General features: G+C 43.0%; 1 protein-coding gene across 1 annotated transcript; it reads left to right on the forward strand.

Annotated features, from left to right (window-relative positions):
• The first annotated feature begins 999 nt into the window (after positions 1-999).
• On the forward strand, positions 1,000-20,592 carry HTRA1 (HtrA serine peptidase 1). Its single transcript, XM_042018513.1, has 9 exons — positions 1,000-1,096; positions 3,718-3,817; positions 4,150-4,354; positions 13,495-13,689; positions 14,397-14,429; positions 15,581-15,695; positions 15,912-15,969; positions 17,369-17,464; positions 19,887-20,592. The coding sequence occupies exons 1-9, from the start codon at positions 1,000-1,002 to the stop codon at positions 20,053-20,055; spliced, it is 1,068 nt and encodes a 355-aa protein (XP_041874447.1). The 3' UTR covers positions 20,056-20,592.
• Positions 20,593-21,061: the final 469 nt, after the last annotated feature.

Raw genomic sequence — 21,061 nt, forward strand, 5'->3', positions numbered from 1 at the left:
TTGTTTACAGCTGGGTGTGCTTTTTCTCATGGCTTGGTACTCTGTCTTGCTCTCCTAGCAGTCTGTTTACTGATTATTAGCCCTGTTAATGCCAGTTGGCAGAGATTTGCCCTTTCATTTCAGGGCTGGCAGCCAGCACACCTTTGAAGTCCTTGAAGAATTAGTTGCCTTGGGAATTCTTCATGCTATAACCTATTTGTATTTTTCTTTTTTTTGGTCATTAACTGAATTCACAACAATCATCTTTATAATGTCATTAATAAAGGTTTCTTAGCCGTGCTCGTGGGCATTTAGGGCATTGTGCAATAGTTCAATAAAAACGTTACAAAACACAATAATCACAGCATATAAATAGAAAGACAAGCAGTCTGGGAAGATCTGAACGTCAGAGCCTGAAGGTATTTAGGAGCTAGAGCTTTATTCAAGCCCAACTCTCAATGATTTAAAACCAAACCAAAACAACACCACCCCCACAAAAAAAAAATCCCTCCAAACCAAAAACCAAAACATATTTTCTGCTAAGCCCCTGAGCTGTTGGTACAGCTGGAAAATAAATGTTTAAGAGAGAGGAGGAAAGTGTACCTGGTGAAGTTCTCAGTTTCACTGCTGTCTTCTACAGTGGCTGGTGATGGCTGGAAACTGCCCTGAGGTGGTTGAGGAATGAGCATCTTCTCATATTAAATTTGTAATATTGGTGGGTTTTTGGCCATTTAGGCTTCCACGGAGTAGTTTGTGCCTAGGTTCAAACCTTATATAAAATTCCATACAGGTGGTTTCTTGTAGGAAAGATCAGTGAACCTCTCAACCCCCAGTGTGTGGCTCAGTAATCCCAAAGAACAGTTAGCTGTGGGGAGCATTAAGTATGTGAATAATATGCAAATGATAAGCATGCTTATTTTGGTCTCGTTTTTTACCCCCGCCCCATTACTCTTTATCTCAATGACAGAAGAAATTTTCAATATATTGATATTTCTACTACAGCCTTCAGGTTTTATGTCGATGGTAAAGACCAGCTCACAGGAATTATTTTCGTTAACATTCATCAATGAATTCACCAGAATTAGTGCTTTGACTGTTGTTTATTTGCTTTTAAAAGGTATGTTTTCCATTTAAATGGGCAATGGTTCAAGAGCTGTTGCAAAACTGTGTTACACAATGCAGAAATTCCTAATACATAAGCAATAGGCAGGCGTGGCCAGCTGCTGTGAGCTTTTTGGGTCAGTATGCCATGAATTAGTATTTATTATCTAACTTTTCCAAAGTAGGAAATTCTGAAGCTTTTTTTTTCACTCCACAGTTTAGTTTGGGACTGCATGAGGAGGTGGATTACGTACAAAATACTGTTGCCTCTGAAATCTTGGCTTTTGTAGGCTCCAGTTCCAAGGGAAGGCAGCTCTGAGGTGAAGTATTAGCAGTCTCACCATGTACAGCCTGGGCATCCTTTTTCTTCTTCAATGGCTAAAAGCAAAAAAAGATTGAAGGCATAAAAAAAAGCTGTGCTTTTCCTGTGCAGTTTCCTCATCCGTGGAGCTGTCTTTTTTTTTTCCCCAAGGGCAGGATGTGACCTTTGGATGTCTACAGCATTGCAGTGGAGATGAAATCATTTTACAAGCAGTGATCACAAAGCATATTGATGGATGCAGCAGTGCCCTGTGGCATTTTAGCCCAGCACCACGTTAATCCCATCTGATAATCTGTCCAAGCACCTATTTCATGCAAGTGGATAATTCCAAACTGCATTTCTTATTGTAGCAGTTTTCCAAAACTATCCCCATTATAATCGTCAGCTTTACAACAGTGGTATGACTTGTTTGATACCGAATATTTCTAGTAAGGAATAGAAATCCTTCAGTAAATTGATATTTCTCAATCAGCAAGCCCTTATGCCCCTGTGGGGTGAAAGCCCAAGGGCAACAGCTCATGTGTAAATCAGAAAGCACTGAATTACTCTTGAGGAAGACAGTAGGTGAGGAGTTTCCTGATCAATGTTGCTGCTTCATAAAGCAGATAAACATTTCCGGAACCGCACAGCGGATTTCGTGGTTACTGCTGTGGCTGCTGCTTGTGACTGGCTGCATTTAAAAGTCCTTGAGATGTTTCACAGGGTGTAAATAAGAAAAAAACCTGTTCTTGAGTGACAGATAATGTTTGGGTGGAGCATGCACCCCTCTCCTGAGGGCAGCTGTGCTGGCTGGCATTGGGAAGTCACCTGGAACATGTTTGCCCCTGAATCAAACTTGTCTGGCTAGTGTTAAAAGCAGAGGCATTTTGTTCCCAAAATATTATTGCCTCCAGTGTGTACTTAAAAGTTTGCATGGTTTTCCACTTTGGTTTTTCCAATAGCAGAGGGCATTCAGGGTTTCAGTATTGGGATGGTTTTCTGGGATAGTCCTTGGTCTCCTGTGATTCTGCAAATAAACTGTCCTCTTACGCTGTCAAAGGCACTTACAGCATCCAAAGCTGCTTATTGCTTTAATCTCTGCACAGATTTAGAAGCCAAATGGCAGAGATGGATGGGAGCAGCACAACACATTAATACTCCTGAAAGTCTGTTGCAGGCTTGGCTTGTGCCTGTATAACATGAGATGGATGCACCAAATAAAACTGCAGTGAGAACAAAGGGTGTTTCTTGCCTCTAAAGGAACACAAAATAGCTCTTTGGGATGTTCCCAATTTGCATAGTTGCTCCCAGTTTTATAAAGGAGTGTTTTGGCCCTGAACTGCTTCAGAAGGAGAAGCTGTTCCAGAATTGTGAGTTTTTCCCAGAGATTTTTAGACATCTCTTGGTGCAGACAGGTTTTCTGTTGGCTACAATGAGAGTTGGGTATCCAGTTGCTTTTGAAAATCCCACTGGTCCTGTTGAATACCCAGTGAGCATGAGCTTTTGTTACACACTGCCCAGCAATGCAGAGCTTCATGGTCCCATTGTCCTCATGTGCTGTGTTATATCTATTTTATGGCCCTGGGGGTGGCTTGATAACTCCAAAGCAGTGTGGGATCCACCACTCCACGGAGCTGATGGACCTCAGGGTGCATCAGTGGAAAGGATACCTTGAGTATGGTTGTGTGGAGTTGTGGAAGGTGCTTCCACGTGTGGGTGCCAGGCAGAGGCTGCTGGGTCAAGCGTGGGGACACTGGTGGGAAAGGAAGCCCAACCTTGCAGCAGAGTTAAACTTTCTCAGCAGCTGCTGAGGGCTTGCACTGGGGTCAGGACCTCAGTGTCCTCGGCATTTTACAAATGCAGCAGCCTGAGACTTCAAAAACCTCCAAGAAGGCGTATTTTGGCAGAGGAACAGAGCTCGTTTGTTTAATCTGAGAAGACCATACAAGCTAAGTAGACCATCCAGGAAAGGAGAGCAGCAATGGAGGCATCTGAGTACAAAATCCCTTTCACAAAGGGAGAGTGGGTGGTGCAGACAGGGAATAAACTCTGTGCTCCTCCAGTGCCTCATCCCTGGGCACCACAGTGGGATGAGCCCATGCTGCCCCATGGCACTCCAGACCAGGAGGTTTCACAGATCACTTTTCCTAAGGATAAATCACTCTGCCTCTGTGCAGAGAGGCAGAAGAGAAATCTAGGGCCAGGGGTCATGCTGCAGATGACTTTTAAGGAAGGGAAAGATACCCACTCAGAGCTTTTTTTAATTCAGGTGTTTTGCAATGACCCTCCTGCAGTCACTTGAAGAACTCATGACATGTCCTCTGTTTCTATTTTAGGCCAAGAACATCCGAACAGCCTGAGGCACAAATACAACTTTATTGCAGATGTGGTGGAGAAGATCGCTCCTGCTGTGGTTCACATTGAATTATTTCGCAAGTAAACAAGATGCCCAGTCTTGATTTATTTTTTTTAAATTCTTGAAAACAGCTGCCAGCATGCCAGAAATGTTGATTGGTGCTATGAAATAGCAAAGAGGTTTTGAGATAATAAATATTTGTCATGCTTAAGAATTAAGGATAATTTAAGAGTCGTGGAAAAAAAAATTAGTTAAACTAATGGGTGTGCTTTATCTTCTTAATGAGAGTAACAGCAGATAGCTTAAAACATTAAAATTCACCAAACTCCTTTTGGCTGTGTGTTATTTGGAGTGATTTGTGACCTTTAAGCTTTTTTGCAGCAATAAGTGTTTTATTTCCCTTGTCTTTTAGACTTCCTTTTTCCAAGAGGGAGGTTCCTGTTGCCAGTGGTTCGGGGTTCATTGTCTCTGAAGATGGGCTGATAGTGACCAACGCCCACGTGGTCACCAACAAGAACCGGGTGAAGGTGGAGCTGAAGAATGGGGAGACTTACGAAGCTAAAATTAAAGACGTTGATGAAAAATCAGACATTGCACTAATTAAAATAGATTCTCAGGTGAGTTGTTAAAGCAAGACACGTTTTATTCCTCTAGTTTAACATCCTCCTTTCCAAAAACTGTTGCTGATTTTCAGGTTTGAAGGTAAAACTATGGGTTTGCTGGGCTGGGTTGTAGAGAGTATATAGGTGGATACACATATTTAAAAGCCAAGTTTGTGGGTGGTAGTGGTTAATTTTGTCATCTCTCAGTGTAGTGAAAGTATTACACAGCACTTCTTTATGCATCCTCAAAATAAAAAACAACAGCCCAGTTTGCTGGCTGGTTTGCACACACTTTGTCTGATACAACTCTTACCTCAGAGAAGAAATGGGGGTGCTTTGCTTGTGCTATTCTGTCTTGAGTGCCTGTATTGAAGTCACAAATTGCTTTTAGAGGATACATTTGTCCCTCACTGATGTAGATACTAAAATGGAAAATAATCTTGGGGAGCATCTTGGAACATGGAAATTAAGCCAGCTTGGCAAGATGTGCTTACACTGCAAGTGGTTTTCTGAGCAGCTTCCCATCCATACTCTTCCTCCATATCAAATGTTCCTCTGTCAGCGTTATTGTGCCTCCTGCCACAGCAGAACAGCCGTCAGGAGGTTCTGCACATGTAGCAAGTGGAATATTGTGTGGAAATGCTGCGCAATGGAGATGCAATGAGCTGAATGTGGCTGTTTGGGGTGCTGCTGCTGTTGGCTCCCCTCGTTTGGTCTGTCAGTTAATGACCTCCAAGTTTAATGGGCAAGAACGTTTCATTTGAAACACATGACTCAAAAATCTTGCAGTGCTGTTTTAGTTCAGACCTATTCCCCAGCGAGGTCAGAAGTGTTTGTGCCAGAGTTCATGACTAAGTCAGATGCCTAAGGCAGAACTCTTGGATGACCCGAGGTATGAAGTGCTCCTGCTGCTCCCTTGCCACCTTTATCATTTAAAAGCTTTCCCTTTTTCTTCTGCAAAAGCTTCTTAACAGCAACCAGGCAGAAAAACTGAACAGTACCAGTAACGTTTTTGCCATGTTGTTTTTTCTCTGTTTTCATGGGGTCGCTTATTTTCTCATTTTTATCTTAAAATAAGCAAAAGCAGTAACAAAGCAAAGGGAAAGATCCCCAGGATGAGCAGTGGCAGCATTAGGATGAGCAGGATGTGGCAGGGAGTGAAGGGCAGCTGGAAAAGTGCTTTGAAATCGGAAGCACAACATGGTGGGGAGAGCAGGCACGGTGAGAAGGAGAGGACTTGGAGCAGCAGGAAGCTGAACTTCAGAGAAGAGAGGTGGCAGTCAGAGAGGAGACATTGAATTGTTGTGGTGGATTGTTGTGAGGACTTAGGAAAAGAGCAGACATGGGGTTGAATGTTATTTGATACCCTAAGGAAATGGCTCCAGGTTGCCCTGGGAAGCTGCTTGTGGGGAGGGAGAACCTGGAAGACTGGAAGCAGCTTGGAAAAAAGATAATGCAGCCAGATGAGCTGCTTGTGGTGGAAACCACTGCTCAGCAGGGCTGGAATTGGTCTGACATGCCCTTGGAAGCATCTTATCAGCTGTACAACCCAGTACCTTGGGTGTTGTTCTCCTGCTGGCCTCTCCCATTGCAGCTCAGGATAATTTTGAGAAGACTTGGGAAAAATTTAATGGGATGGGAGATCCAGATTTCCAACCAGCTCTGGTAACATGGCACTGGGAAATCCCAGTCCAAGGTGAGGCCTGAGGCCCCTCTGTTCAAAGGACAGGTGTTGCTTTGCATTTGAGAATTATCACAGTATTTCATGTGTTCACAAAAAGAAGATAAAATGGAAACACAGATGAGAAGTTGATTCTCAGACTGAACTTTTATGGGACACTTTTATATTCCCCCTCAAGTTCAGTGTTTGAGCTTTCCTTTTTGCACTGAAACACCTTGCAGTCATTCAGATGCATAAAGGACTTTTTAAAATCACACGGGTAATAATTTGTTGAATTTGAAATGTATTTGCTGGCTAAGGAAGTCAATGGAATGGTACAAATGACCCTTTAAAAATCTGGATATGGCATGAAAACCATCCCTAAGAATTTTTCTGAAGTAAAAGGCAAAGCTCCTTAATCGGAATAAATCATTTGAAGGTGACATCAAAGATGCAGAAGGGTTTTTCTCTTCTTTTTTTGTGTGGCATGTTAAGGCAGGATCTGAAGGGTGAGGAATGCTCTGTGGTTAGGAACAGAGCTGGGCTTCTGTATAGGATCAGGCTGCCAGCTGGTATTCCTAAAGCTGTTCGGATTTTGCAGCAGCCTGAATGCTGTTTTTCTTTAAGGTGTGAACATCTGGTCAAAGACATTGCTAGAACTAATTTGGCTTTGCTGAGTGCAATAGGAAATGAAAGAGGGTGGTAAACTCTGGGCACCAGTAAGGATGAACCGTTTGCCTGATTAAATTCTTCTCCGTGGAAAAACATCTTGCAGTCAATGAGGAACAGAAACCTTGGAGCAGTTGTTCCAATCCTAAAAACGTGCTTGTTTTTACAGTCTATAAAAGAGAGCAACAGTGTTTCTCATGTCTGTAGCGACACAGAGCAGTTTGCTGGAGTGATGAAAGTAGGAAGTAAGATTGGAATCAATGTAGTAGCCATGAATCCAATCTAAATATCCTTCCAAATACAAGGAGGAGACTACAGCACTAAAAAGGAACAGTGCAGTTGCAGGCAATTTGGATACGAACATGCAAAATTTATAAAAGACTTCCCTAGAAAAAATTGGGATTTTGGCAGCATAGGCAGGGACTGGTGAAATAAATAATCTGTCCTGCGTGGCACGTGTGATACTGCAGCGAGTGTGAAACCCATCAAAACTATTGCACAACACTCCAAAGGGAGCAGATGCTTTTTTGCTGGCAGAGCTGGATGGTGGGATTCATCTCAAGGCAAATAACTACCTTGTTAAATCAGAATGTGTGATACAGCTGCTGAAAAATAAACACCAGGAGGAGGGCAGGAAATTTCGGGGTGGTTTAATGGACAATGTCAGGGGTAATGGGGGGCAGAATTATAAAAGAACCCAACCCAAATGGAGACTGGAAGCCCAAAGTAGTGGAAGGTGGAGATGGCTTTTGCCTGGAGACCCTTTTCACCCCTGGAAATCGAACTCTGTCCACAAAAATGATGTCTGTGGTTTGGCACTGAAGGGAGGAGCACGGTGAGTGGCTTTATTTTGAGTTCTTTCTACGTGCTTAAAAACCAGCCATGAGACATCACAGCTGTGTCATGGAAGACATGCCAGGTCCTGAAGATTTTTGTGTCTCAGTGTGGCCAATTCCTGGTTCTTTATCCCAGATAGGATTTGGCACTGTGTGGTGCAGCAGCGGGGGGGTTTGTGACCCATCCCTAATTTGTGGTGGCCGTTCAGCCCTTCATCTGAAACCTTCAGCTTAAGGTTTCTCCTGCATCTTACTAATAAACACTTAGTCTGACACTTTTAAATCAACAAGACCTCCTGCCCTCGTTCCTCTGGTGGTTTCCTGAGGCAATGAGTGTCTGTGTCTTTGTGGTCAGAGGGGATTTGCCTTTTTCCCCCGTGTGTACAAACTGGAGGAGGCAGGACAGCAAACTTTCCTGTTTATGCATCAATATTTTAATAGCCCACGTTTTGAAAAAACAAACTACTTGGATACCAGATTTAAGTGGCTTTTCTAAAATGCTATTTCACTTTGAAATCTGTCACTGGGTAATACCTTGCTTCCTCTCGAGAGCACAAGGAAGCCTACATATTTCTTCCAGAAGCCTTCAGGACCCATAGAAATGAAATAGCTTGTAAAAAGCTTGGCTCTTAACTCCTGTTTATTCACCAATTTAGGCAGCAGTGGTTTCCTGCCCTCTTCAGCTCCTAGTAGCCGTCACTGTGGGGACAGTGTGCTGGTCCAGCTTCCCATGCAGTGAAATACTCATACATCCCCAGCACTAGCATTTTTAAATTACTATTTTTATTTTTTTTTTATTTTAATTGCAATTTCATTTGTATTTTATTTTTAAGGGAGAGCAGCAATGTCTTGCCAGGCAATTGAAAACCTGGTGACATATCAAAACAACACTTCATCCTTTTCTTCTTTATTTTTTTTCCTGCAAGCTTCCCATGCTCCATATTTAGAAAAGGAGACTCAGTTTTGCTTTTCTAACTATAGATGAAATACTTTTGGAGGCTTGTAATGCATTCAGCTAGGGTTTTCATTTTCTTTGGCTCTCTGTCAAGCAGTTTCTAGATTGTAGATGATATCCTACATTTTCATATGCTCATGGCTGGTGTTTTTATTTTGCCATAGCATATTCTGAAAGTTGAATAGTTTCATTAATCAGAACAGAAATGCAGCTCCCGGGAAAGTTACATGTTTTGCCAGAGTTACACTTACAGCTGAATTAGCGTTCCATACCAGCTTCTGTGCCTTTCCCACCTAAAAATAAAAAGCATGAAGGAGATCTGTTGCTGGTTAACACAAATTGAACTCAGAACTTTTGTCTCCTCTTCATCCGTTTATTGAACTGCAAAGTGCTTCCTGCAAATTCCTGACTTTCCATCCACAAATGAAGGGGATTACAGAACAGAGGAGGGATTTACTTGCTTTCTGTGCCAGCATAGAGACACATTCACTTATTTCATGGATGAAAAGGTTCAAACCAAAACACCTCCTGGTTATGGCTGCCTCTTGGTTTCCATTTCTCTGTGGCAGTGGCTGTGCCTCGTGGTGGTTTTGTGCTTCCTCCTCCATTAGTTTTGGAGTTGTTTTGTCCAGATTTCATTTATTTTACCTGACTCAAGTTATGCTGCTCATATACATCAGATGAACATCTCTGCTGGCCCTGCTGAGGGTGCACCTTGAACCCTGGGGTCAGTTTGGGCCCCTCACTGCAAGAAGGACATGGAGGGGCTGGAGTGTGTCCAGGGAAGGGAACAGAGCTGGGGAAGGGTCTGGAGCCCCAGGAGCGGCTGAGGGAGCTGGGAAAGGGGCTCAGGCTGGAGCAAAGGAGGCTCAGGGGGGACCTTGTGGCTCTGCACAAGTCCCTGACAGGACGGGGCAGCCGGGGAGGGTCGGGCTCTGCTCCCAGGGGACAGGAGGAGAGGAGACCCAAGCTGTGCCAGGAGAGGGCAAGATTGGATAGGGGGACAAATTTCTTCATAGAAGGGCAGTGTTGAAATCCCCATTCCTGGAGGGATTTAAAAGCCATGTGGATGCAGCACTTGGCGACATGGGTTAGTGGTGGCCTTGGCAGTGCTGGGTTAATGGTTGGACTCAGTAATTGCAGAGGTCTTTTCCAACCTAAGTGTTTCCATGTTTGTATGATTCCCTCTGGCTCCTGGCTGATGCTGTTGATCTCTACCTCTCCTACCTCTCCTGCTCTCTCTTGCCACAATAGCTGTGACCTATTGTTGGATGGAGCCACTTCTTGTGGTGGTGTGCAGCACTCCATGTCGTGGGAGTTGTGTTTATCCAGGGTTTGAGTCAAATCCATATATAAAAATGTCTGAAGCCCTTTGGGATGTGAAAGGCTTAAAATATTAACCCTAATTAATGGCTCCTTCTCTGGCTGGGTGTAAACAGTGAGTCATGTGCCACTTAGGGGTTTGCATGTTTAGTCCTATTTCTGTGTGCTTGCAGAATGCCTGCCTGCAGATTTGTTTTATTGAGTAAACACGGATCCAGCAGAGCCCCAAAGCTTCATCAAAGGACGAATTAGAAAATAAGGGGTAGAAAAGACATTTTATGTTGCCCAAAGCCATACAGTGACTCACTGGGAGAGCTGGGTTTGGGTGCTTGGTGTTCCTGGCTCCCTGCTGGTTGTGCTGCAAGGCATGGTCCTTTGCCTGGCAGTTTTAATTAACTTCTGTGGCAAAGCTGTAGTTAAAACAGGAGAACTGTGAGTTGGAGAGGTGGTTATGTCATCCTGACGGCCATCAGACATTATGTAGAAATTGAAGAATGCACATTTATTAAGTAGAGCTATTAAGGGCCCTGAACTCACACTCATTTTACAAGGATTCCTTGGGATGAGCTTGCCAGTGGAAGGGTGTGAGGGCACAGAGAGGGTGTTCTGACATGATCCTGGTTACAGCACTGCCATAAGTGCCTCCCCTTGAGGACTGCAGAAGGATGTTTTTCCCACTCCATCATGGGATTTTGATAGCTTTTGTACTGGTTTCATTTCAGAATCATGTGTGCAATTTAAATAAATACTTGTTTTGGTTTTGGTTTTTTTTATAATGAAAAATTTAATACTGACTGTGGCAATGTTTTGAGCTATTTTAGAGAGAACCCCCCAAATTTAAAGCCACTGCAACACATATATTCATCAAAACCAATTTTTCATGGCATTGTTTTGTATATGTATAAAAATATATTTACACGAGTGCTGTCAGTGTGCTCTGCCCCACACCATGAAATCACAAGGAGCAGAGGACACATTTTCCAAAGCTGTGTTTCATAACATGTGCAGGACGAGGCGCTTTTTGCAATGGATTTGTGTTCCTAGCGAGGGAAAGGTTAGCCAGACTTTCCAGAAGGCATGTTGAATCACAGGGGTGACCTGCAGCCAATCCATACAGCATCAGAGTTTGAGCTGAAGCCTGGCTAGTATAGGCACAGGCCTGAAAACTCAGCACAATCAGAATTGTATTAGAGATCATTCCTGTGTTTTCTCTCTGCTGCCAGATGCGATTTTGGCTTTGTGACTGTTGTTACAACTCAGGAACTTTGTATAAATCTTTAACTTTGTACACAACCAGTCTTTTTCTCTTTTTTTTTTTTTTTCTGTTAATGAAAAATAAAAAGTATTCTGTTTTCTTTTGCTTGTCTGTGTTTCATTTGCTGATAAATGTTCTCTTCCTCTGCAAAGTATCCATGTTCAGTGCACTGGGATACAAACAAAAGCCACTTTTTGTCTTTGTGTTGTGGTTTGTTTTTTTTTTTTTTTTAAATAAGGAAAAGCATATTTGGCACAAATAAGTGCCAAAAAAAGATGCTCTTCTTGACCAATGACATCTTGCAAACACGTGCTACGTAAGCTCAATAGCATCTGGTCAGAGGAGGAAGGGCCAGGGTGCTCCCTGTATCCAAACAATACCCATCTGGGGCTGTTTGTGCTGCACATGCTGCGTGCTTCCCAGCACAGCTAATCGTAGCTGCCTGATTCCTGCTGTCCTGGACACATCCCTGGAGCCAGGGCTGTGGGCTGAGATCGGGGAGTGCCCTGGGATGCTGCTGCTTCTCTGCAGTGCTGCAGACACGACAGGGAAAGAGCTGCTGGATCCTTCCCAGCACTGAGCCACAGCTGTGGCTGGGTTTATCTGTGGCTGTGGCACTGATAAGGGCTGTATTTTACAATTATTATTTAATAGCAGGGCATTGCTGGTTGTGAAAACATTCCTCTGAAAGGTAACTAGGCATGGAAATGTTTTCCTCCTTTCTGTGCTGCCTGTTCTGTTGCTCTCCCAGCTCACTCTGTTGAATGAGCAGTTGGTTTAATTGTTTTCTTCCTGTCTGGAGACTGAAAGATAAAGTTTTCAAAAAGAATCTTACCCTGTCTGGCAGCTGGCAATGAATTTTATTGAAATAATCTGCTCATCTGAGTAAAATTTCCCTGGTGGAGTTGTAACAAAGCTGGATAAAGGATGCACAAGATCAATCTTGTTAAACATTAAAACCATAACTTCTGTATTTGCAGCTGCATATAGTGGTAACTGGTGCCATTATTTTTCACTTTCTACTTTCTATCTCTTAGGGTATTTGAAATAAAACTGTAGGTGAAAAATACAAAATGATGGGCATTTGGGCTAGTTTTTATTACTAGACTGTTTTCCCTAAGGGTGACTTATTGATTCAGGCTTTCAAACTGCTGGTAACAGAAGACCTCTAAAGATCTAGCCATGGGTTTCCAAACTAAACACGTAATAATTTCCCTTTTTGCCAGAAATTTAGAGTTTTGAAGTAGGTCAAGCTTGGAGGAAAGCTAGGTTCAAGTCAGCTTTGCCAAGCAAAAGATAAATGCCTCCAGATTTCTGTTTTGATTTTTGGGTTCAGTAATCTAATCCTCCAAACCTCTGAGTCAAAACTTGTATTTATTTGTGTCCAGGTTCACTGATGCTAATAGAAATAGTCCAGTGACAAGATTAAATACGTAGTTAAATTACCTGGGGAGGGTCAGGATCATTTGGATAACAGATAAACCAAAAATATTTAAAAACTCGTCACATCGCTGTAAGGGTAAGGACTGACTTTCAAAAGTGTGAAGAAAGGGAGAAATGGCACTCAATGTGTGTTGCACAGGCAGGTGAGAAACGAAGGAAAAGTATCTATTTCAAGTATGATCTGTTTCAGAACACCCTTGATTCATTGGCAAGAATGTGTGTATCCAACCTTCCCTCCCTTTTTTTATTTTTAACTGCTGTACAATGCAGTGTTTGCTGGATTTTAAGAATGTTTTAGTGGGAATGTCTTCAACTACATGATATTTAATATGTTTAGAGATAAGACCTTAAAAGGGAGTATAATGGTATCCCCTACTCTCATAACAGAAAAATCACATAAAGTCTTTAAATCCTAACATCTCCAGAGGAAGATGTCACTGTATGTAGGAGGGAATATAATTATTTAGAAGAGAAACTTCATTTTAAAAAAGTAAGATGAAACATTAGCTGGTGTCTTGTGAGAATATAAAATGCTTTTAACTGTACACATGCATGTTTAAAACTCTTGGGCTGTTGCTTTCATGATTCTTTAGTGTTCACTCTCAAACAATATTGTACTTTTACTTCAGCAGCTGTTGGCTAATTATTTCAAGAAGTGTTGGAAACGGCTCATTTCTAGTATCATCAGATGTTTGCTTTGTACAGCAGAGCATAAATATCCCTTTAGCCATGGAACTGGTCCTGATTTAATGGGTACCTGTTGTGAAAGAAGTTCTCCTACAGTGTAGAGAGCCCACACTCCAGTGTAGATGCCCATTGGGATGTTTCAGTATCAACCACACAAAATACTCAAAGAAAACAGAGCAAGCAAAATCCCTGAGGGATAAAAGCCTCTCTCTTTTCCTCTACCCTGTGGCTGTATTCATCCTTCTGTAACATTTGTTCTGCCAGAGAAGCAGCATCCTAACATTTGAATTTTTCTTCTCTTTTTTTTCATTCTATTTTCATTTGCAGGGTAAATTGCCAGTTCTTCTGCTTGGTCAGTCTGCAGACCTGAGGCCAGGGGAATTTGTGGTGGCAATTGGAAGTCCCTTTTCTCTTCAGAACACGGTGACCACGGGCATTGTCAGCACCACGCAGCGCGGGGGCAAGGAGCTGGGGCTCCGCAACTCCGACATGGACTACATTCAGACAGATGCCATCATCAATGTACGTCCCCTCTGAGCCTGCTGCCTCCAGCCCTCACATTTCTGCAGTAGCTGCTTGGAAGATTCCTCCTGTGATGCTGCTCTTAGGAGCAGGGAGCATGGCTGGCTCTTCTTTTTCTCTCCATGTAAATCTGGACATCTGCGCCGCAGCAGCGCTTGGTTGTTTTTTAGAAACCCCCCAAGGAACCACACCAGGCACAATATCTGCCTTCACTTCAAAATCCTTGCAGGATTTTAGGGAGGAGGCAGTAGTCTCTGGCAAATATCTTTTCAAAATCCATCTTGTTTTCTGAAAAAGAAGCCAAGATTAGTTTAAGGATTCAAGTTTGTTTTCTGCATTAAGGCAAAACAATAGTTTTTGTACTTCAAATCTTGGCCCTGTAAGAAATCTTCACTAACAGCTCCCAGAGCTGTCCTAAAATCTTCTCAGTTTCTAGTGTGGCACTAATAAAACAAAAGGAAAACCTTGGCTTTCTTAACTTACACTGGCAAGAGAAGAAAAACTAAGCATTTGCAAAGCTCAGCTAAAATGGGGGATGTTAAAGTGTAGTTTATGGCTTTGGCTGTTTAGGACTGTTCTATTGCACATATTTAATAGACAATGGGAACAGTACTGCAGAAATATTTCAGAAAATCCTTTCATGTTTTGCTTGCAACAAATTAAGAGGTAAATATTAAAACATGTTCTTAAATTATGTTTATTTTCAGTATGGGAACTCTGGAGGACCCCTAGTAAATCTGGTAAGAGTTTCTCTAAGTTTACTTAGTGTCAAGCTTATTGATTTTTAATTTAAAAACAAAACAAAATACCCCGCCCAAACCAAGAAAAAAGCAAACTCCCCCTACCAGATATGTGATTCAGAGCTTTTGATATCTGGCTGACTACACAAAATTCACATGGTTCTTACTAATCATTTGTCTGTGTTTATGCTGGCTACAGGCTACATTTGGATTTCAATGTTTAGGATGTTTATGGTTTGCACAGTTTTGAACAAGTGTAATGTGTTTTTTTTTGCTCAAGCATGTTTTACAGTGAGGTGTTTGCCATTGCTGTTTACCCTGCAGCTGGCAATTCTTTTCTTATGTGCACCGAAACTCAGTTCAGTGTTTCTAAAATGTATCTACCCTTTCATTTTGAATGACACCTAAAAAGTCCACATGTTTTCAGGATGTTAGGCTTTATTTGCCAATATTGTAGAATGGACTGAAGCAGGTTGCAAAACTGTGTGAGAGCTCTCAGGTCTCCTGGGGGTATGTGGAGTCCTCAGGAGGCATGGCACAGACTGAAACTCAGAACTACTCAGAGTTTCTGCCCTGAAGGAGATCTGGCAATTTTTTTTTGTTTCCACCCAATTCACAGCACACATTCAGTCACACTTAACCTTCACTTAAAAAAAAATTGTGGCTGGATTGTTTTTATCTGGGATGAAGCAGGCGAAGAAGCTGCTGAGATTTCAGAAGAGATGACAGCAGAGATGTTTTATCCAAAGCTCTGGAGTTACATTGCCAGGAAAACTTTTGATTTTGGTGAACTGTCATTTTTCTTTACGTTATTATGTAACAGTGGCTCAGGAGCAGTCGGTGCCATACTTTATGTGGTGCTTGCTGAAGTAAACACAGATTGGCTGCAGAATATGTTGCTTATCTGCTTGAAGCATGAGAATTGGCCAGTTTTGATCTCTTCTGCAGCAAGATGAATAATCACATTGATTTTCTAAAATTCCTAAGTAGTGTTTTATCAGGAGACACAAAAAATTAAGACTTAAAAAGTTTAGAAAATTAAAGACCAGCTACAAAGTGTGAATTTGTCTTTGTGACTGCTTGGAAGAAATGATCCATTTCTTTTTGAGGTGTTCCACATTTGCTAATAATGACTTTTTAAATTTCTATAGGATGGTGAAGTGATTGGAATTAACACATTAAAAGTTACAGCAGGCATCTCGTTTGCTATCCCATCCGATAAAATAAAGAAGTTCCTAACTGAATCCCATGACAGACAAGCTAAAGGTACTGTACTTCACTGCTTTCAAAGAGGAAAACATGAGAATAACCTCATTTAGTGGGTGGCATCATTGCCCATGGCAGGGGGTTGGAACTAGATGACCTTTAAGGACCCTTCCAACCCAAACCACTCTGTGAAAACAGTGATAAACCAGAAAGCCAACAGCCTGCGAGGCTCCTTTGGTCAGAGCGACTGATCAAGACCTGTTTTCCTTTTTGTAGGAAAAGCTGTAACCAAAAAGAAATACATTGGCATACGAATGATGTCTCTAACTCCCAGGTAAGTAAGCAAGGTGGCTCCTCACCTTTCTGAAGCATGGTCTCTGCATGCATTTGGATGAAGCTCGTGATGTGCAGAAGCGCCTGGGAGGTTTGAGGCAGCACCGTGTCTCTCTCTGTGCGGGCTGGGGACAGCTCGCAGCCAGTTCTTGCCACCTTCTCCTCTGCGTCTGCTACACGGTCGAACTCTCCTCTAGACTCTCGTATGAGCTAGTTCTTAAACAACTCCTGGCTTTTTCTTCTCCTTAATGCTTCAGAAGAGAATAGCTAGTGACTGAGACTGTCCTGGGGTTATATCCATGTTGTTGTATGTTTTCATGACTTAACATCAGCTACGTGCGTACTTCCATTTCTATAAAATTGTTTTCATTAAACAATTCACTTAACGTCAAATGAAGCTTTTGTGTGGACTTGCTTATTCATGCTCAAACTATAAGAGACTCATGAGCAGGTAACGCCATGTCCTGTAAAAGTAACCAGAGGTTTTCCCTTGTGCAGGATCCACAGGTAGAACAAAGCATTGAAACACACGGGGTTGGGGTTTTTTAGGTGTTGAGGGTTGAAGGAGGTGATTTTGTCCCTCTAATCTGCTCTGGGGAGACCCCAGCTGGAGCTCTGCATCCAGCTCTGGGGTCCCCAGCACAAAAAGGTCATGAACCTGTTGGAGCATGTCCAGAGGAGGCCACAAAGATGATCAGAGGGGTTGAGCACCTCTCCCATGAGGAAAGGCTGGGAGAATTGGGATTGTTCAGCCTGGAAAAGACAAGCTTTGGAGTGACCTAATTGTGGCCTTCCAGTACCTGAAGGGAGCCTGGAAGAAAGATGGACTATTTACAAAGGGCCTGGAGTGACAGGACAAGGGGGGATGGCTTCAAACTGACAGAGTGTGGGTTTAGATGAGATATTAGGAAAAAAATCTTCCCTGTGAGGGTGGGGAGGCCCTGGCACAGGGTGCCCAGAGAAGCTGTGGCTGCCCCTGGATGCCTGGAAGTGTCCAAGGCCAGGCTGACATGGGCTTGGAGCAGCCTGGAACAGTGGAAGGTGTTCCCCGCCCATGGCAGAGAATGAGACTGGATGGGCTTTAAGGTCCCTTCCAACCTAAACCATTCTGTGATTCTATGATCTGCTAGGTGTAAAGTTTTGAAATGTTTTAACTCTGACTCTCTGTTTCTACTGAAATTATTGCCCTTACCAGAAATAAACATTAAAAAGCTGTATGCATGCAAGAAGTGTAATAATTCTTGAAATATGCATCTAAGGGTTAAAATGAATGCTGAAGTGCCATATCAATGTGTAAAACACCTCAGCTCGTGGTTATTAAGTGACTTCAGTAAAAAAGTGTGGGCGGGTTTTTTCCTGTCTTGACAAAATATTTTTTTTGCTATTTCTTCATTTTTCAGCAAAGCTAGAGAGCTGAAGGATCGCCATAAAGACTTCCCTGATGTTGTCTCTGGGGCCTATGTTATTGAAGTTATTCCAGAAACACCAGCTGAAGCGTAGGTTGAAGTACTTTTCTCTCAAAACCACTGCCACTGACTTGAGGGGGTAAAGAAGGAGGCTGTTCTCTGCTTAACTGGCTTTCTTCATTATGCTAAATTAACAAAGTTACGGCCATCTGATTGCTATTATGTTGTCTGCTGGAAACGGGTTTGTGGTTTTAGTCTGGTCCCTGATGGGCAATTCTGTAACTGTATCAGGGTATTGCAGGGAAGCCCTGTCAGCTTTCCAGGCCCAAAGGGCAGAGATTCAGGGGGTGTGAAAGCTCCCTTTTCATTTTTCTCAGCAATTGCTTCCAAGGCATCTGTTGTACCAATGCCAGTGCTGAATAAAGACCTTTGATTATTCACACTCTCCACAGCCCTGCTGGTCACTCTGCAGGAGAGCGAGCGAGAAGCTTTGGGTCCACCTTGGGGAAGATGTGTCCACCTCAGTGTTGGCCAAACCCACCAGCTCCCCCGGCAAGCCTTGGGGCTGAAATCCTCTCTTGGCAGCAGGCACTCTTCCATGTGAGAGCTCTGTCAGCAGTCACATTACTGGGAAGAGCTTTTGGGTTTGGACAACTGATTTTTTAAATTCATATTACTCAGTATTTGCTCAGAAACTGCCCTGCTGGTTGGTACCATGTCTGGCTGAAGCCTGGCAGCTGGGCTGTGGTCACTGGCACTGGTCTGGCTGGCTTTTGCTGGAGACACTTTCCTCTAGGGGTTTGCTTGATAGGAAACCGCTCAGTAATCAAGGGCAGGAAATGGGAAACCTTATTCATTTTCTGAAACTAGTGATCATTTAAGAGAAGAGTAAATCTTTGTGGCAATGAAGAGGCTTATGTGGTACCAAAGGCATGTAGGCAGAAAGCTGCTTGGGGCAGGCATACATTACCTCTTAGGAAGACTGCAAGGATGGTTGGATGGTGTCTTTTTGGCAGTTTGGATGTAAGATAAACAGTGTTAGCTGTCTAGTGTCCTCTGTGAACTATTGCTGTGCTGCGTTTGTAGATGATTCTTGTTGGCAGTGCTGGTCATGCAGAAGACTGGAGAGTGTCTGTAATGTGAAGGAATGTGTAGGAATGATTTGGCTGCTCCAGTGTGGGGCTGGAATTGCTGCCTTGGTGTGCAGGTCCAGTCTGAAGGTGCAGAAAAGTCATTTTAGGAGCATGGATAACAGCAGAGAGTGGGAGAAGGACTTTAGAAGGGGAGAAGAGATGTGAGGCAATGTAACCTTTGAATGTGAAGGCAGACCTAAATCAAGGTGCTCCATCCAAAGGTTGGCCTGGCAGTTAAAATGCAGCCCATGTTGGCTCTGTCCTCCTCACTCCTAGTCCCCCTGCCCAGGGGTTTCCTTCTTCTGCTGATCTCTCCAGCACATGTTGTGTAGATGTGCTGGTGGGGCACTGGAGCAGTGCTGGAGTCACCCGTCCTGGCTTTGAGTCACACGGAGAGGCTGCATGAAAAACCATGGAATGACTTCCTCCAGGAACATGTTCTGAGCCATGCCTTCAGTAGGCGACCAGATTTGTTGCAAACATTGGCCAAGGGCATCCTGCTTGCAGGAGACACTCATGTCAGGCTCCTTCTGTGGGTGGAAGAGGCCGATGAGTGGTCTGTGGTTTTGTGAAGGATTATGCTTGTGAAGGGCTGAATCACGTCTGGTCTGTCTTGGTTAATTTTTCCATAACTGGGAGCCAGATCGTTGTGCAAGACTGGGCAAGATGTTGTGGTCTGTGGCATCCCTCACCAGCTGTTTCTTGGTGCTGGCAGCAGCTCCAGCCAGCTCGGGGAGAGACGCAGCCCCGATTCTGCCCCGTCTTGCTTTGAGTCAGGAAGGTTCAGTTTTTGAGGTCAGAAAAAGGGATTTTGGGTGCTAAGGGCAGTGCCCAGAGAGGAAGGACACACATGATTTTTGGTGACCAAGCTGGGTAGCTACATGTGTTACTCTGCTCAAGTTTAAAACATGAAGGGTATGTGAAGTGGCTGCCAGTGAGCTGCGTGTGGAGAACAGGGACTGAAATTCCTCATGTGTTAGCACACAGTGCCACTCAGGTTGCCTCTCTATGCCTCTCCCAAAAGCTTGGGAAATCTCCCCTCTAAAATGAGTGTGCCTTGTTGCAATTATTTTAGAAGACAGATATCAGCACCTAGGATCTTTATTGCAGAATTAACTGCTATTTGCAATAGTGAATTCCTTTGAAGACAGTGAAATATGGGATTCATCGAACTTGTACATCCATCAGATTCTGAGGTTTCTGCACTTTATTGTAACCTTCACTGCTTCATAAATTCTGATTGCTTTCCTCATGCCTGCCATGTCTGCACAGCTGCTGTTGGGTGGGAAATAGAAATAATCCAGCAATCTTTTTTTCTTTTTTTTTTCTAAACAATAAAACTGCAATTATAATAACACATTGCTGCTTTGTATTTTCAGTGGTGGCCTGAAGGACAACGATGTGATTATAAGCATCAATGGACAGTCGATAAGCTCAGCCAGTGATGTCAGTGACATTATTAAAAAGGACAGTACGTTGCACATGGTTGTGCGCAGGGGCAACGAAGATGTTATGTTAACAATAGTTCCCGAAGAAATCGATCCCTAACCAGAAACATGAGCTGGATTTCATGTTTTCTTTTAACAGCAATGGACTGCTTATATCCTCTCTGTGCTGGTACAGGAAACGTTAGACTTCTGACCAACATTCTGCTTGTTCAGTGGATTAGTATTGGCCAACAGAGTAACTTTACTAGGTTTAAGGTGCAAAATCAGTGTAATTTCAAATACTCCAGATGATAATTTTTTTCCTTCTGTATTATGTACGCAATGTATTCTTTACTGGCTTTTACATCCCCCGCTTAACAAATCGACATTTGCTTCCCTGTGTTGAGTAGATTTCCCGTTATTTCTGCTAAGACTTAAACAAAAACAAAACCCACGCACACAGTGTGTGTTGTGGCATTCAGGTATTTATAGGGTAGCTGTGTTTTAACTGGAAATGCCATTGTAAAGGAGTAGTTTGGGAAACAAAGTTTGGTTTATAAACACAGAGGAATCCCAACCCGAATAACCTTCCGAGGATCCCGTGCAGGACTTTAATACTATGATATTTTCCTAGTGTTATTAAAAGAATTCAACAGTACTTCTTGTGAGTGACTCATTTTGCTTCCCCTTGTGGAGTGGTTTACTTTGAGTGGCACATCTGCCTGGGAGGATGTCCTGCTGGTCTCCTTTTAATCATCATGAATCGCATGACTTATTTTTCAGTATGTGTCTTGTATTTGTGCTTTTGTGCATCTGTTCTCCTCAGCAAGGCTGGGTTGAATTTGTCATTTTGCTTATGCCATCCAGATGTTAATGCATTTTCCTTGTTGTTTTAATTACAGCTTCACCAATGCCTGGAATCTGTTTGCCCACTGTAGACATTGCCACATGGTGGATCACAGATCCCATACCATTCTTGTTCTGACATTAGGATGTGTGTAACCATTTAGATCTGGCCTTAAACTCGTTGAAACAGCCCTGGTTTATTCAAATCTGGAGTGCTGGTGTGTGTATGGACCTGGTTTTGACTCTAGGATATTGGGCATTCCTCTAACAGGCATTAATCC

The sequence above is a fragment of the Corvus kubaryi genome, unplaced genomic scaffold (genome assembly GCF_017639235.1).
Source record: "Corvus kubaryi isolate FWS band 111438036 unplaced genomic scaffold, C.kubaryi_AGA036_p1.0 138, whole genome shotgun sequence".
In the NCBI taxonomy this organism is placed as follows: domain Eukaryota; kingdom Metazoa; phylum Chordata; class Aves; order Passeriformes; family Corvidae; genus Corvus; species Corvus kubaryi.

Bases quoted from the DNA above. Each gene is read 5' to 3' on its own strand.
- HTRA1 (XM_042018513.1), top strand. From the start codon at position 1,000: ATGGTAAAGACCAGCTCACAGGAATTATTTTCGTTAACATTCATCAAT. The intron at 1,097-3,717 runs GTATGTTTTCCA...TTTCTATTTTAG, and splicing joins TGTTTATTTGCTTTTAAAAG to GCCAAGAACATCCGAACAGC. The intron at 17,465-19,886 runs GTAGGTTGAAGT...TTGTATTTTCAG, and splicing joins CCAGAAACACCAGCTGAAGC to TGGTGGCCTGAAGGACAACG.